Source organism: Bombyx mori, chromosome 5 (genome assembly GCF_030269925.1).
Source record: "Bombyx mori chromosome 5, ASM3026992v2".
Taxonomy (NCBI): Eukaryota; Metazoa; Arthropoda; class Insecta; order Lepidoptera; family Bombycidae; genus Bombyx; species Bombyx mori.
The window spans coordinates 18,683,911-18,700,184 of NC_085111.1; the positions used below are offsets into that span (position 1 = coordinate 18,683,911).

General features: G+C 42.8%; 1 protein-coding gene across 5 annotated transcripts in view; it reads left to right on the top strand.

Moving 5' to 3' along the window:
• The window catches only part of MCAK (kinesin-like protein a), a 51,077-nt gene that overhangs the window by 31,914 nt on the left and 2,889 nt on the right, over window positions 1-16,274 (top strand). For 2 of the 5 annotated variants that reach the window (XM_038010798.2, XM_062668415.1), the window contains 13 exons: window positions 201-237; window positions 10,379-10,548; window positions 10,958-11,074; window positions 11,491-11,712; window positions 12,101-12,280; window positions 12,350-12,495; window positions 12,800-12,911; window positions 13,224-13,358; window positions 13,461-13,616; window positions 13,692-13,845; window positions 14,039-14,264; window positions 14,354-14,462; window positions 14,544-14,718. In XM_038010798.2, coding sequence (XP_037866726.1) covers window positions 201-237; window positions 10,379-10,548; window positions 10,958-11,074; window positions 11,491-11,712; window positions 12,101-12,280; window positions 12,350-12,495; window positions 12,800-12,911; window positions 13,224-13,358; window positions 13,461-13,616; window positions 13,692-13,845; window positions 14,039-14,264; window positions 14,354-14,462; window positions 14,544-14,718 — 1,939 coding nt within the window. 5 annotated transcript variants of the gene reach the window in all.

Below are 16,274 nucleotides of genomic sequence, written 5' to 3' on the forward strand. Positions count from 1 at the left end.
TCGCGTCTAAAAAATCTGTCAATTCCAAACGCATACCGCGGGAGTTGGATTGGAAGTCCATGTCATGTTTATGCTTCAACATTTCTCATGTAAACAATAACATTACCTTTTGTAACATATGCTTCGTTTGTTTTGAAATACATCAGTATTTGTGTTCATGTTTGTAGCTTTGAATTTAATTATATATTTTTCTGTTTTAGGATATGACGCGGCAGTCCATACCCGTTGCGACCAAAGGTAAGCTTTTGGATTTTATATTAAAATTATCTAGGTGTGCCCCGCGACTCTAACCGCGTAGTTTTTCCGAGATTAAAGTAGTTGTTTTATTTTCGGTCCATAAATAGTAAACTAATAGTAATAATAAATAGTAGAAAGAACGTACAAACATTCATTAATATTATTTTAGAATTCATGTCTCAAGGCGGGTGACGGCATTTACATTATTGATGTTGGTAGGCTCCGGTAACCACTAAATACCAGGTGGGCCGTGAGCTCATCCAAGCATCTAAGCAATAAACGATAAATGGATGAAATTTTATTTGTACGATCTAAATTTACGAGTTTTAGTAAAGTGCCCATTATTTATTTATTGCATGAAGGGCTGAATGCGAGCTCACGACCGACCTGTTGAGTGGTTAGAGAAACCCCCAAGAAATTATAACAAGAAAGCCGGCACTCATCTTGAGACATGAGGTGGAAGACTTAATTGTATTTCATATGACCCACCGCTCAAACTAGAACATTGGCTGCTTCTTATATGGATTACATGGCTGGTTATTAAATCAATAAAATCGTTTTCGTTTGTGCTAGAAAAACAAAAGCAAAATGCAAAAAAAGAACGCACGTGTATAGTATATGTCCAAGAGACAGTCCATGAATCATAATATTTAGATAATGTTTCGAGCGACTTGCTCGCCAAACGCGATCGATTTTCTGTCAGTGAGACTGCGATAGAGAGGGAAACTAATAGAAATGTATTACTTCGCCTTTTTGTTTTGGGCTTTGTGTTGAAGAGCTCGTACCAGACGGACGAGCAATGTCTATTTGAGTTTACGTAGGTTTGGAATATCAGTGAGTCATCAGAGAAAGACGGTAGTCATATCTACCTCTTTGAGCGCTTAAAAAATGTCCTCTATGCTGAATAGATACACCTAAGAATCAGTCTCGGAACAGAGACTTATTGAGTATCACATCTGTAATCGTCGCATGAGGCTACAGGCTCTGTACAAATACACATTACCTTATATTTTATGGGGGTTGCGGTGATGGTAGCAACGGCGTTCCGTTATAGTGGGTGGTGAGAGAAATTCATTCCGCTTTATACCTTAAATCTTCTTCTTCTTAGTCGCATACTTCATTTGCACCATCAGCTTAAATCTTATTTAAAAAAAAATCTGATCCCTATTAACTGAAATTTGAAAACGTTCGAGTGTTTTATAAAATGAAAGCACTGAATAAGAACACGTTCGAAGGATACCCTTTATCATCGCAAGATGTGATGATAAAGGGTATCCATGAGGTCACGAGCAGACTGATCTGACTTTATTTACCTCCGGCTACTACGTGTTGGAGTTCATATAATTATGCACTGCGAGAGGTCAACCACCTCAGACCGATTGTTTAGTCTATGTAGGCGGACGATCACGCGAATCGGCGGCAATCGTGCTAAGCTCTTTGAAGATAGCAAGATTCAGCTTTTGTCTTAATTTTATTATTTCAGTCAGTAGCCAGACACCAAACGTGCTTACAGACCGAATGAAATGAAAACCGCAATGCAGTAAATTGTTTCTATGTTACACCTAGTTTTAGATAAGACCCTAATGGTACAATATTTCAAGACAGCGTCTGTGAATTAAATACATTGAATTTGTTACTGGTGGTAGGACCTCTCGTGAGTCCGCGCGGGTAGGTACCACCGCCCTGCCTATTTCTGTCGTGAAGCAGTAATGTGTTTCGGTTTGAAGAGTGGGACAGCCGTTGTAACTATACTGAGATTTTAGAACTAATATCTCAAGGTGAGTGGCGCATTTACGTTGTAGATGTCCATGGGCTCCAGTAACCACTTAACACCAGGTGGGCTGTGAGCTCGTCCACTCATCTAAGCAATAAAAATAAAAAAATCATAAAAACGTGGGTATTGAATAAAAGCTGGTTCATCGTACCTGAATCAATAGGCGGCCTTCTTGGTCTAAGTTAAAACTTTGAACTTAAAGGCGTCATTAAAATATTTATAATCTAATACAACCGCTTATTGAACTATCTACAACACGTGGTGTTGAAAGTCCTCAAATGATTGAATTGTACCCTCGCGTGCTCTGATACATTCTCGTGCGGTCGCTCTCGGAACTTCCGAGTTCATTACGCAATTTCGTATTGGCACGTATTGCAATGCTTCTCTGTCGTCGATGCTCGTTCCACATAGTAACGGATCAGGTTCAACCGGCAATGACACACACGGCTTATCGCACGCTAAGTCCGGACACTAGATTGAGTTCCTCAGTAACCATTTGGTAAGGCGTTGTTCGAATGCTCTATATATAATACAACACCGCCAATCGTAACCAATGATATTGAAGTCCCGTTTGCGTTCCGAACTGAAGACATTCGATTCGGGGTTCATCTTCATCATAAGCCTATAGCAGTCCACTGTTGGACATAAGCCTCTCCATTTGCATTCGAGGTCCAAATGTACATGTTGTCGTCTTGTTTGTCTGGTTTAGTACATAGCATGTATTACATATGTACTACGTATTCGTAACACAAGAAGAGCCTAGCTTTTCGGGTCGTTTAGTATGAAAGGTTTTATTAATTAATTTCATGTCGGTTCAGTTTCAGAAGAACTTCTCTTTCTTCTCTCTTCTCTTCTGAAACTGAACCGACTAGTTAAATTAAACTGAAATCGGTACAAGATTTTCTTCGAGTACTTTAAAGCTGTCCGCCCGCATTGTGTCTTTAACTAGAACGTTCTGACCTTTAACCTTCTGAATAGAATGTTATATTTCTTCGGGAAACGGATGTCCGAGTTTGTATCCGTACCGCTGATGTATGCCTTCCCAGCAGAACCTCGTAATGCATTACTCATGTTTATTTTAGCTCCCACTGGCAAATGAGCAAATTGTATGAAATGCGGTACTAATCTATGCTGTTGAACAAAATAAATTGTCACTCTATTTTACTGTCAATAAACAGCTGGTCGTAATAAGTTGCTAAAACAAATAACTCACAAACATGATTTGTATCCCAATTTCCAAGTAGTGAGCTCGTGATAATGGCGATATAATTGAACCACGCACGTTTATAAAACACACACGATACCGTCCGACATTCGGGGGTTTGAATTTTACATGGAACGGCTATGTTGACTCCGTAAAGCTGGAATTCCACTACGACGCAATGATAAATAGTTCATAGTTGGGCCGAACCGAATTCCATTCCATTAAGTCCAAATAGGCTTTTTAAAAAAGTGTTAAGATTGTTTATCTTTAATCTTCGCGTTATTAAGCTTTCTTGTGATTTGAACTGCCCTGTAATCTGCAGCTTTTAAGAATGCGTCCATGAACTTGACTATATTGAATTATTCTTACTGTTTTCAATTTCTCGGTGGTCTTAAAAGAACTAAAATGTTTGATTGAAAATGTTAAGTAGGTTAATTTTTTTAATTTTTCTCACACACAATGTTTGTCATTTGGAGGCGCTATATTTTATCGCCGTTTGCTGATAGCGAAGTCTATAGTCCTGAGCTTTGTTCTGTAATCTCTATGTTATTTTGTTGTTCTTCGGTTTCATGCAGCCTCAAACCTTAAGTCCATATCGAACAAACACCTGTTTGTCCAATAGCTTTTATACGCTGTTGTGCATTGAAAACGAAGAGTTCTTCCTGACAATCAATATCTCTTTTTAAAAACAAGCTCTGTTCGGTCTGTTTTTGTTGACTTTAGTTTTCTCCTGGGTCATAAACCCAGGCATTAGGTAACGTTATGAAGCGTATGGTATTTTAAAGTATTGCAATAAAAATTACTGGTTTCCTGGTTTTGGCTTGGCCCGAATCGCATAGCACGCTAGGCCCTACCCCTGGGTTGTAAAGCGAACAACGTACTCGCAACGCAACGCTCGCATTTCGGCGTGGAAGCCCGGCTCGAGAGTGGGTGGGCTCGGTGCGAATGGACAGTGATCGTTCGGCCGCGCACCACATAGGCTGGCACCGTTTGTTATTAATAACAGCAACGCTAATGGTCACGATTGAGTGCTTCGATTTTAAGTTTTAATTGCTATTTTAGTGGACAATGCCGGTTTTGTACGAGCGTTGTCCTCAAATGGATTTGAAGCCGCGACGAGGAAGCTTAGGCTGTAAGTGGCAAACTCGACTGGCAAATTGAGTAAGGCTAACTTGAGGCTCCCAGAGTCTCCTGAATATTGCTAATACTGCATACTTTGAAGTTTAACAATGAATTCCTTCATGTAATTTCAAGAGATCAGGATGATCATGTTAATTTTTTCAAAGATTTCGCACCTTTGCTTCTAGCGGTATCGATCTTTTGTGAATAATTTATGTCTGCTTGATCACGTGATCGTATGAGACTTTTGTAGATTTAGATGTTGTCGCTAAATGAAAAAGTAATTTTTACAGAATTTAGAGACCATCTGTCTTTTCCCGGATACTGAATTCCAGATGCATTTAATTAATGCATGATGAATATCCAGGAAAGTTTGTCGTTTTCGGAAACTCTTCTAAAGTATTATTATGTAGATTGAGGAAATCATCGACACTTTCTTAATTGAATACCTTCGTAAATATATGCTTCAGATTACCGTTTAAAAGGATTGTTGTGGCATTTACATTGTAAACGAATTTTACTTGTCATTGTTGAAAATACGAGTATATTGAAGGGTGCTTTTAAATTTTCAACCTTGAACCATTGAAATTTGTTTTCGTCGAACAGTGAATGAAGCCTTATTGACCTTTCGTAACGTCGCCAAAAGTCCGAGGAGAGGTCTACATTAAAAGTTTGATGAAACATGGCAGAAGCACATAGGGGTATTAGACAAGGAACCTCATCATGGGTAAACGTAAAAAAGTATAAAATTTGGGCAATTATTTGTCAATTGGTCATGTGAGCCCGTACGCGCTGATACCACTGCTCTGTTTGCTTCAGCCGGGGAACCGTAATGCGAACTACACTTTGAAGGCCAAGATAGCCGCCGTAATCTATAATGCAGATTTCGATTTCGTCTCTCGAGGAGGGTGGCGGTATTCATATTGTGATATCCATGAGCTCCGGTAACCACTTAATAATAAATGGGCTGTAAGCACGTTCACTCGTTTATACAATAACAATACAAAACAAAACCTGTATAATCTAAGAGGTGAACAAATTTCATGATTTAGGAATTCAGTTTAGTTCATTGCACGCATGAGTTGAAGTTTGTAAGAACAATGTTCGTCCAGCATTCTTCCCACGTGCATTGTGTGCACGTTTACATTAGAGTTATTAATAATATAAGTTACTTTATTGTGTTGAAGAGGTATGAGGATAACGTACCGGTGAATCAAGCAGTGTGGGTGAAGCACAATGACCTTGCCTGACCCCTCGGAGATCTTTTACGGGACTTAACTTTAAAAAACTATTCCTCGATTTTATAGTTTGGGGAATTGTTAGATATGAGTTGTGGCGCATTTTAATTTCACTGCGTTAGTTGCTGAAATCATGTTGGCGGCATGAAGTCACATCCTCGGTGGCATTAACATTTGCCTATTAGGGTGGTGAGTGCTCTGTAATTGTGCGCAAAAACAAATCATTCGCTAAATAGTTCACTCAAGAACCAGATCATTTCTGCTGGCGTGAATCAATAGCTCACGTCTCGCATGGACTTAAGTCCATAGACAAGATAATAGCTCTGTCCACTTTGGGATATAAACTCTAAATCGGAATTATTATGGTTCACTGGAATTATAAGGCCGTGAACACCGTGGGACCCACCACCGGAGATAATCTCATTACGAGCGGCTGGTTTAGCTAATTGGAATTAGTTTCAGTCCTAATTTACGTCGGATAGGTTAATGGGTTAAGTATGTCTGATCTAATATTACTTTAACAGACAAACCTAGGTACGTTTGTAGTGCTAGGTTTTTATGATTGAAGTTGAAATTCTCTCGGGTTTTTTTTTTTTTTTTTATTTCGAATTTTATTCTAAACAAGAGAGGGATCAAACTAACTAAGATAATAATCGAACTTATCTCTATGTAACGCAATTCGACCGTAAACTCAATTTGTTTTGTAGAGAATTAAGTACTTACACGATAAATGAAAAAGCTCATTTTTCTCCTACCTATGGCGAAAGTTCGGTTTTCCTCCCTGGATACTCACAAGTGTACATGCGCGTTAGTGTCTACGTATGCTCTCACGCATCTAAAATTCTCCGCCATTGTTGTGCTCGGGTAATTTGCAATATTGTGTTTAGTGTAAAAGTGAAAACAAAAGGCAATAAAATGTAATAGTGAAGTATTAAACAAAGATGGGTTCATCAGACAGTTCTTATTCAATTAGTAGCAGTTTATTTAAAAATTAAAAAACAGTTAAATTGTTTTTTTATGAGTATATGGGGGGGATACGCCTCCCCCCCTACCCCCCGCCAGGGTTCCGCCCCTGGACCCCAACTCAGTACTCCACGAACTTTCGGCCTAGTAGAAGAAAAAATAGTACGTGCACCGCGGGAAAAAAGTAGGACATCTCATCATTTTACACGCGGGAGGAAATGTCCTACACCCTCCTTGGTGCACAATGTACTATTTTTCAATATTCGTTTTCAAGTTTTCTTTATCTATTTTTTTATTGCTTAGATGGGGGGACGAGCTTACAGCCCACCTGGTGTTAAGTGCTTACTGGAGCCTATAGACATCTACAACGTAAATGCACCACCCACCTTGAGATATAAGTTCTAAGGTCTCGGTATAGTTACAAGGGCTGCCCCACCCTTCAAACCGAAACGCATAACTGCTTCATGGCAGAAATAGGCGGGGTGGTGTGGTATATACCTGTGCGGACTCACAAGAAGTCCTACCATCAGTAATAAGTATGTGTTAAGATACACTAAACGATCTCTTATTTTAGATTAAAACGAAAAGTTGCTTAGTAGCTCTGTAACAATAGCTATCATAGAGCAGGAGATATTTGTCAAAAGCCTGAATCCAGTTTAAGCCAGCCAGACAATTTAAGGTATAAGCTCTCATATGTACAAGTTCCGACCAATTACATTCATAAATCGCAAACCTGTACCGTAGCGATGTTCTACTGATCGAACGACTGTGTTATTATACGTTGATAGTGTTTCGTGACGATTACGGGTTCTAAAATATATGTGATTACCGACACGCAAGGCTATCAATTGATTTCGTGTCTCAGCATTCTTATTTGATATCTTGTATTGAAACTGAAGAAAAAAGTGTCGTCTTGAAAAACCATACGAATGTAGACAAAATAGTCAGTTAATAGGCGGATCCGCTAAAACTAGCCAACAGTCAGCCTCGATCACAATATATCATTGAACTCCTACTATGATAGTTACACCATTTTCAATTATTATTATAGGAAGTAAAACAATTATTATGAATCTTAATAAATCATCTTAATAAACCATATTTAGGTACTTTATTTGTGCAATTATCATTCAAACCAGAAGGTTTCAATTATTCACAAAGTTTAAGTTATAAATATTATAAGCAAGTGTGTTCTTGTCTCACGTCCATACCGTTGTATACACAAGCTGATTGATCATTACATTAGTAACAACCGTTGTCAAGAGAACGGTTGTTATGCGACAGCAGCGCGGGTTACACAATATGTGACTCGTTTCTCGCGCTTTGCATCGCTCCTAGAATTGTGCATTGTGTGCTCTGAGCTCTGAGCGTGATTGAGTAACGCCTATTCTACCGACCTTTTATTAGCGGACTGATGACGGGGTGATGATGTGGCCGTCTCTCCTGTGGTGCACCGCGTCCTAGCACGAGTGTAATAGGGAGGCGAAGGATCTGATCTCAGCACATCGCTTAGAGAGTTCGAGAAGACTTCGACCTCATGGCTTCACTGCACTATACCAATACTGCCTTGTATGGAAGGTGCGATAGGGTGGTCTCGGCGTTCGCGTAAGACACTGGTTTCCGGTACGACGGAAAGTAGCCTTGGGATGTGATTCAGGCGGGCTTTGGACAGTTACTGCTAGTCCACGATTCGCGGGGTGAAGTGGCCAAGCGTCATGCTTAGACGGTACTCTGCCATGTCCCGACGGGTGTTTAGAGTCGCTTAGACTCTTATATGAGGGGCGACCCAGTTAGATGTTTGGAAGCAGGAGATATAGAATAAGAGGAAAAGGATTTTCTATAATGTTGCCAAAATAGTATTAACTCCGTGAAGAATGAGACAGAAACGTATTGTATTCACGCCGGCGAGCGCACGTCACATCCTACTACCAGTAAAAATTATGGCGTAGGTCATGGACAGCTTACCTACATCAGTCAGGAGAAGCTCGCCCGTCGAAATATAGTAGTTTACATATTAAAACACAAGGCTATTTATAAATTGATGTATATTAAGACATTGTTAGCATGCTCTGATTTACATAAATGATGTTTATGGTTTACATTAGTAAGGTTTTAGGTTGGCGTGTTATTTCATATTTAACGTCTTTGTTATTATTATATGAAAACATTTGACAAAAGAGTTATTTGTATAGGGTTTTGATAATACTAGAACAGCAAATAAATTATGACAATGCAGTAAATGTAGGCTCATATCGAGATTGTATATCCGATCCTCTAGAAAGGTTTTGTGAGTTTCATAATAAAATAAAATAATTATCTTGTGCCACATTTATCTTTGTCATTCTGAATTAACTTTAAAAATACTGGGTTTTCGGTGTTTAGTGCGCGACTCAATTGTACGCTAGTCAATTCTAGAAGGCATTACCTATATCTACATTATTCAATAGGTCAGTCGATTCGTTTCAGAAGCTCTCTCTCTCTCTCTCTCTCTCTCTCTCTCTCTCTCTCTCTCTCTCATCTTTATTGTCAAACAAAACTGAATAAACGCTATGTTTTATTCCACATGTGTATCATTGTCAAGTTCAGTTGGAACCAATGAACCGTCAGAACCTATCGATTGAAGTCGTTGCGAGTGACGTCACACGTTCATAAATTTTTCATGGGAGGGACAAAGGCGTCTCTTTTCCGTGTCACTAAATCGTCGACCATTATTTTCCAATTTAGCTCGATTGGTTTAGCTGCTCACTCGATTTACGCGTGTTTCATTTCATTTTCCAGTCTTGTTTCTGGCGTCGTTATAATACAGTTGGCTTGGTTCTGTTGTTTGGGATACCCGGTGCAAGATGGTAAAAAGGAGGATTTCGATCGTCATTTGTTGGTTAGACACACATCGTCATTTGGTCGGTTGCGCGCGTCACGGTTGATTGTCGTATGTACTTAAAGAGATCCTAATATGGCCACCGCAGACTAGCCTTGCGCCAACGCACGCTGCCGTTCCAAATATTGAATCTAACGAAATAATGAGCTTATAACCGAGAAAATGTGCTGCTCGTGGTTACGTTGGAGGAGACGGGTCGCGGACGCCGATACGGATCTTCCGGTGGAGGCATTTGATAATTCAAGAGAAGCACCTGAAGATGTCGATGACAAAAATAAATCAAAATCACGTAAGAGACAAATGCTATATTACTGGGCCATTATACCTGAGAAGTTTATTTTGCTTATCTTTCGCACTTTTTGTGTCTGTTTTGAAGTAAAACTCTTTGGGTGCGACTAGAGTCTAGTTTCGTGTAACGATTTCTGTCGCAAAGAGGATTGAAGATATATCTCTCTTTCTCACACAGCGCTTTAGAAATTTCATTTTATCACGTGTACCGAGTTACGATCTTTTTTTGTAATATGTTTGTTAAGTTATGATTCATGGGCTCTATAAGGATATTATTATATATTTATGTCTTTAAGGCAATTACAGTGGTTTTGCCTATATAATCTTAATGCTTTCTGATTAAAAACATTTATTTTAGTTTTGTTTGTAGCAAAATTTCGACTGTTTTGGGTTTTGGTATTATTGCACCGATTTTGGTTAAGTTCATTGATAATATAAATTCAAGTAGATATATAATTTTTGCAAGGTTGTTGGTGTGCTTTGTTTTTCTTAGTTGGGTAGAGGAGCCAGATTGTAATCTCATGTATGTGCATCAGTTAAGGAGTGTTTCAGTAACAAACTGCAAACCGTAAACCCATTTGACATTGCGTACATATCACACCGAGTGCGGTGACAAATACCCGCTATAGGCACTTGCTGCTGAGACAGTTTTGCTGTATGTCGATATGTATTGACAGCGCCCGTGACCAGGGTGACGCGGAACAATCAGATGCGGGTGTCGAATGTGGGCGGCGCCTACACAAACGGTCACGGCGGCGACACGACGGGGCGGCGCGGCGTCGAGAATGTACCCCCGGCACAGCTGCCGCCACAGCAGCCGCCGCCCAGTTCCAGAATCACACAGCAGGTGACATACCCTCTCAATTGGTACTAGCTTCTGTCAAGGATACTATCTTGTCAATACTCCACCTTGATTCATACCGCTTACGTGCAGCGAGATGATTTCAACTTGTCCTATTCGAATCGTATGTAGAATCCGACCTTTTTGTTGACCACCTTCTTAAAACATCCTTTACCTATAGTTCTTCAACTTTTTTTTATTGCGTAGATGAGTGGACGAGCTCACAGCCCATCTGGTCTTAAATGGTTACTGAAGTCCATAGACATCTACAACGTAAATGCGCCACCCACCTTGAGCATTACTGCTTCACGGCAGTAATAGGTAGGGTGGTTGTACCTACCCGCGTTCCGGATTCACAAGAGGTCCTACCACCAGTAATAATCCTATTATCCAGTATTTCCTATATCCTTCCTAGCCTCCTTCATCGGGCGGTCGAATGCGCGCCGGTAGTACTCCGAGTGCAGCAGTAGTGTCTCAACCGCCTCAACTGCCGTATTTACTGTCTCAACGACGTACTCAAAATTTGAAGGAGGTTCCTTTGAATATTTTATTGTTGTAGATAGGAACTGTTATATTTAGTTAATATGTAGGTACTGTGTACAATTTAATTATGCGATTATAATAAATAATCACGTAAATTATAAAAAGTAGACAAAGTTTCAAAATCGTTTGACGAGCGGTGAATATACTATACTGTCTTAAATGAGTAGGATATTATACTTTCTACGTTTCTTTTGTGTGACTGAAAGATCCTCGTTAACTACCTTCTCCTCCCCAAAATTCCTTTATACGTTTCAAAAATGTCCTTTACAACGAATTTTTTGGCAAACAACTACGCTTCCGTTCCGTGACCTATATTTGAAGCCACTAACATTTATATGGCTCTAGTTTTATTAGGACGTTCGAGAACCACTTGCAGTGATACTCACGGGGAACTTGTGGACTTAGTTTTCAGGTTCGGGTATTTCCAGTAGGGCGGCCGGCGTCGCGTCCACCGCGTCCGTGCCCGCCGGCGCCACCTCCGCCGTCACGTCCGCCGTCACATCCGGCGTCACGTCCGGCGTCACGTCCGGCGCGGTGCGGCGCTCCAACGTCGTCAAGGAGGTCGAGCGGCTCAAGGAGAACAGGGAGAAGAGAAGGCAGAGGCAAGCGGAACTTAAGGAAGAAAAGGTACTTGGGTGCTCGTCTGGTAATGCATTTTAGAGTGGCTGCGAAGTCTGCAGGGATTTTACGACGACACTGATAATGTGGTAAATCTTCCTAATGGCTTTATCTTTGAATCCATCTTGTCTTTATCGGAATTGAATGCGCGTAAGAAAAATGATTGTAATAACGCCGCATTGTACGCACGAGTATATGAGCGATACCCTCCTGATCAGCACACACAACATGTATTGAACTTCATTGATTAGTCCTACCTAGTTCATACAAGAGTGAATATATAAAATCATTCAAAATTGGGCTCATATCGTGTTGAATGTTTGTACATGGGACAAGATGTGAGCTTGACATCATTAATCTTATAATATTTGTATAGTTGAATAACTGAAATAACCAGGAAGCCCTCATGAACCTGGACCCTGGCAACCCGAACTGGGAGTTCCTGGCGATGATCCGGGAGTACCAGAACAGCATCGAGTTCAGGCCGCTCACCGGCACCGAGCCCGTCGAGGACCACCAGATCACGGTCTGCGTGCGGAAGAGGCCGCTCAACAAGAAGGAGCTTAATAAGAAAGAGGTACGACTGATTATCTCATTCGGGGGTGACGAGTTGGTGCGGCCGCTAATGACCCTGTCACATTTCCAGGTGGACGTGATCAGCGTCCCCACCAAGGACCAGATGATAGTCCACGAGCCCAAGAACAAAGTGGACCTCACGAAGTATTTAGAAAATCAAAAGTTTCGATTTGACTACGCGTTCGACGACTCCTGCACTAACGAAATTGTTTACAAGTAAGCTTCGGGGGGGCCGCCCTTGCCCGCCTCGCGAGGCGGGTCCGTACTGCCAACAATCAAATCCATTACAACATCACGTCCTGATACGTGACCGTTTCTGTGACATTCGGTTCGTTAAAATGATGTAACGAACTTTGAAAATATTAATTTAATCATCAAGAACTGGCCTTCTTAATTTGTAGTCATTGTTGATAAAATAATATAGGGTGTAGTTCTTTGTCGAGATCATCCGACACGAGTTTGGTTAAGGGGAAAAGATTGTCGCAAACACAATGAGTCACAATGAGGCGCGCGTCCGCAGGTACACGGCCAAGCCGCTGGTGGCGACCATCTTCGAGGGCGGCATGGCCACCTGCTTCGCGTACGGACAGACCGGCTCCGGCAAGACGCACACCATGGGCGGAGACTTCCAGGTCTCTAAACGTATTCATTTGCATTTTAACCTGCTTTTCTTAGTTTGGTCGTTCAACGAAATTTTCACAAGTTACATTACTTTTAAAATCGGTAAAACAATGATTAATTATTTAATACATAATTTGAGTTCAATTTGTTGATAAAGGGTATTTTTTAGCTTTTAAACGTTAAAATGTTGATATCTGGCGAGGTGGCCAGTTCGGCATAAATGAAAATATATTTTTGATTTGGGATCCTTTTCAAAGATTTTTCTGCAACATGTACATTAAAACCGTAATGAGTTAATATAACATGATTTGCTACCATTCCAGGGCAAGACCCAGGACTGCAAGAAGGGCATATACGCCATGGCGGCGCGCGACGTGTTCACCTACCTGCGCGCCCCCAAGTACAAGCCGCTCAACCTCATCGTGTCCGCCTCCTTCTTCGAGATCTACTCCGGGAAGGTACGCCCCTCCGTGCGCCCTCTGTCCCGCCCTCTGTCGCGCCCTCTGTCACACGGGATCTTGTTGGGTTGGCGCGACTTCTAGAAGTGAGCTTGTCTCCAGGTGTTCGACCTGCTAGCGGACAAGGCCAAGCTGAGGGTGTTGGAGGACGGCAAGCAGCAAGTGCAGATCGTGGGCCTCACCGAGAAGGTGGTGGACAACGTCGACGAGGTGCTCAAGCTCATCCAGCACGGCAACGCCGCCCGGACCTCCGGCCAGGTACCCCGTCCCCCGCGGCCCCGCCCCCCGCGCCCCGCGCCCCGCGACGCGCGCTGACCCCGCCTCCTGTTGCAGACGTCGGCCAACTCCAACTCGTCGCGCTCGCACGCCGTGTTCCAGATCGTGGTGCGGTCCCCGGGCATGCACCGCGTGCACGGGAAGTTCTCGCTCATCGACCTGGCGGGCAACGAGCGCGGCGCCGACACCTCCTCCGCCAACCGACAGACCAGTCAGTGCCACGCCACACACTACTCACTCTTAGCTAATGAGCGCTTTGTCAGAACAGATATACTCGAGTCCAGCATGACTCAACGCAAACATTGCTGTAATGTTATTATGCGTTTATTTTGTTAATTTCTCATTGTACGACATTTTTAATATCTGAATACGGAATAAAATTGTAAACGCCATTAAATTCGCAGGAATGGAAAGCGCGGAGATCAACAAGTCCCTCCTGGCACTGAAGGAGTGCATCCGCGCGCTGGGCATGAAGGGCAACAACCACCTGCCCTTCCGCGTGTCCAAGCTCACGCAGGTCCTGCGAGACAGCTTCATCGGGGACAAGTCTCGCACCTGCATGATCGCCATGATCTCGCCGGCCATGGCCTCCTGCGAGCACAGCCTCAACACGCTCCGATACGCCGACAGGTGCGCCCGCCGTGACCCCCGCGCCCCGCACCCCGCACCCCCCCGCGGCGGTGCGGCGCGCGGCTAACGCACGTGTGCTCACGTTACAGGGTGAAGGAGCTCGGCACCATGGACCCGTCCCGGCGCGGCGAGTCTCCGCCGCCCGACGTGGACATGCCGCCCGCGCGGGACGACCTGGCGCACCTGCGCTCCCTCAACGTACGTGCGGCCCCCCCCGCGCCCCCCGGCGCCCTGCCCCCCGCCCCACTACCCACTAACCGCGCCGCCGTTGGTCCGCAGGAGGGCGACATGTCGGCCGAGATGTACACCTTCCACGAAGCCATCGACGAGCTGCAGCGCGCGGAGGAGGAGGTCCTGGACAACCACAAGGCCGTGTCCGACTACATGCACCACGCGCTGCTCCGCGCCAACCATCTGCTCGCCATCACCAGGGACGTGGACTACGACCAGGACGGTACGTACTCGCACGACCACGTAACGAGAACAATACGTGATTATTTATTAAAGTGTTATAAGTATTTATGAGATTTAAAAGTCACTCGACGCCAAGCTCGCCGAGCAGCCGAGCTTGGCGCTCGTTGCCTCGAGGCCTCAGACGCTGTGCCGTTCGTGGTCGAGAAGCTTTTACTGTGTCAATGACTTCACAATTTTATGTTCGCAACACAAACCGACCCTCCGAGGTCAGTGTGGCCTCTAGCTTGTATGAGTGGTGGACGTGTGCAGGCGCGCCGGGACGCAGGAAGCGGGTTCGGTTCCGAGCGAGCTACGGCGGCGCCGCTCTTAGGACTCTAGGTGTGACGTCATCCGCTCCCCACTAACGCGCTACTGCCGTGTCCGACCTCTTGCGATCCAAGGGCGGGTTCTCAAATGAACAGAACTTGTCGCGCAAACATCTTGTTTCAATTTAATTAAAAACTGAATTTTAAAATCAAAAGAAATTATACAAACTTTCACCTCGTTTTATCAATTGAGTTACTCGAGGACTAGAGTAATTAATCTATATTGTAGTGTAATATTACACAAGTCTTATTTGGAAACCCACTTATTAAATCGCAAAAGTAAATACACCATGGAAATAAATACCATAATTTTTATTCACGGAAATTTATTTTCTGTACTATAATTATGGAAATTATATACATAGTTACAATTTTACTTTTCATTTACAATATATATTGTCTGAGTAAACTCGAGAAAATCCTAACTGAGAGTGACGCAACGAATACCAATCTCGAACATCAGTAAACAACACAATTCTTCTCTGTGCATGTACTACAGTTGAGTGCATGTGCATGTGCTACAGTTGAGTGCATGTGCATGTGCTACAGTTGAGTGAATGTGTTACAGTTGAGTGAATGTGCTACAGTTGAGTGCATGTGCGTGTGCTACAGTTGAGTGAATGTGCTACAGTTGAGTAAATGTGCTACAGTTGAGTGAATGTGCTACAGTTGAGTGAATGTGCTACAGTTGAGTAAATGTGCTACAGTTGAGTGAATGTGCTACAGTTGAGTATGTGCTGCAGTTGAGTGCATGTGCTACAGTTGAGGGAATGTGCTACAGTTGAGTGCATGTGTTACAGTTGAGTGCATGTGCTACTGTTGAGTGCATGTGCTACAGTTGAGTGCATGAGTTACAGTTGAGTGCATGTGCTACTGTTGAGTGCAAGTGCAACACTTGAGTGCATGTACAACAGTTGTGTGAAATTTTGTACTTGAAGTCGTATTCGTGTAAACACATACATAAATTGAATAGGTAATGATGAGTATATTCGTTGCGTTACAATTTTAATAACCATTCACATGTCGATGTTTTGGGTAACACGCTTGCACGCAGGAGACGGTTTAAAACTGCTTTTCATATTAATTGAATCACACACGTACAATGTGTGGTTTTTATTCACCACTAGGTTTTAATTATTGAAAATAAAAGAAGGAAAAAATCCGAACTTACCCCAAAAAAATCCTTACAAAGGATTGGTTTCAACTCGCCTTTGTTGTTCGCCAGTGCGGC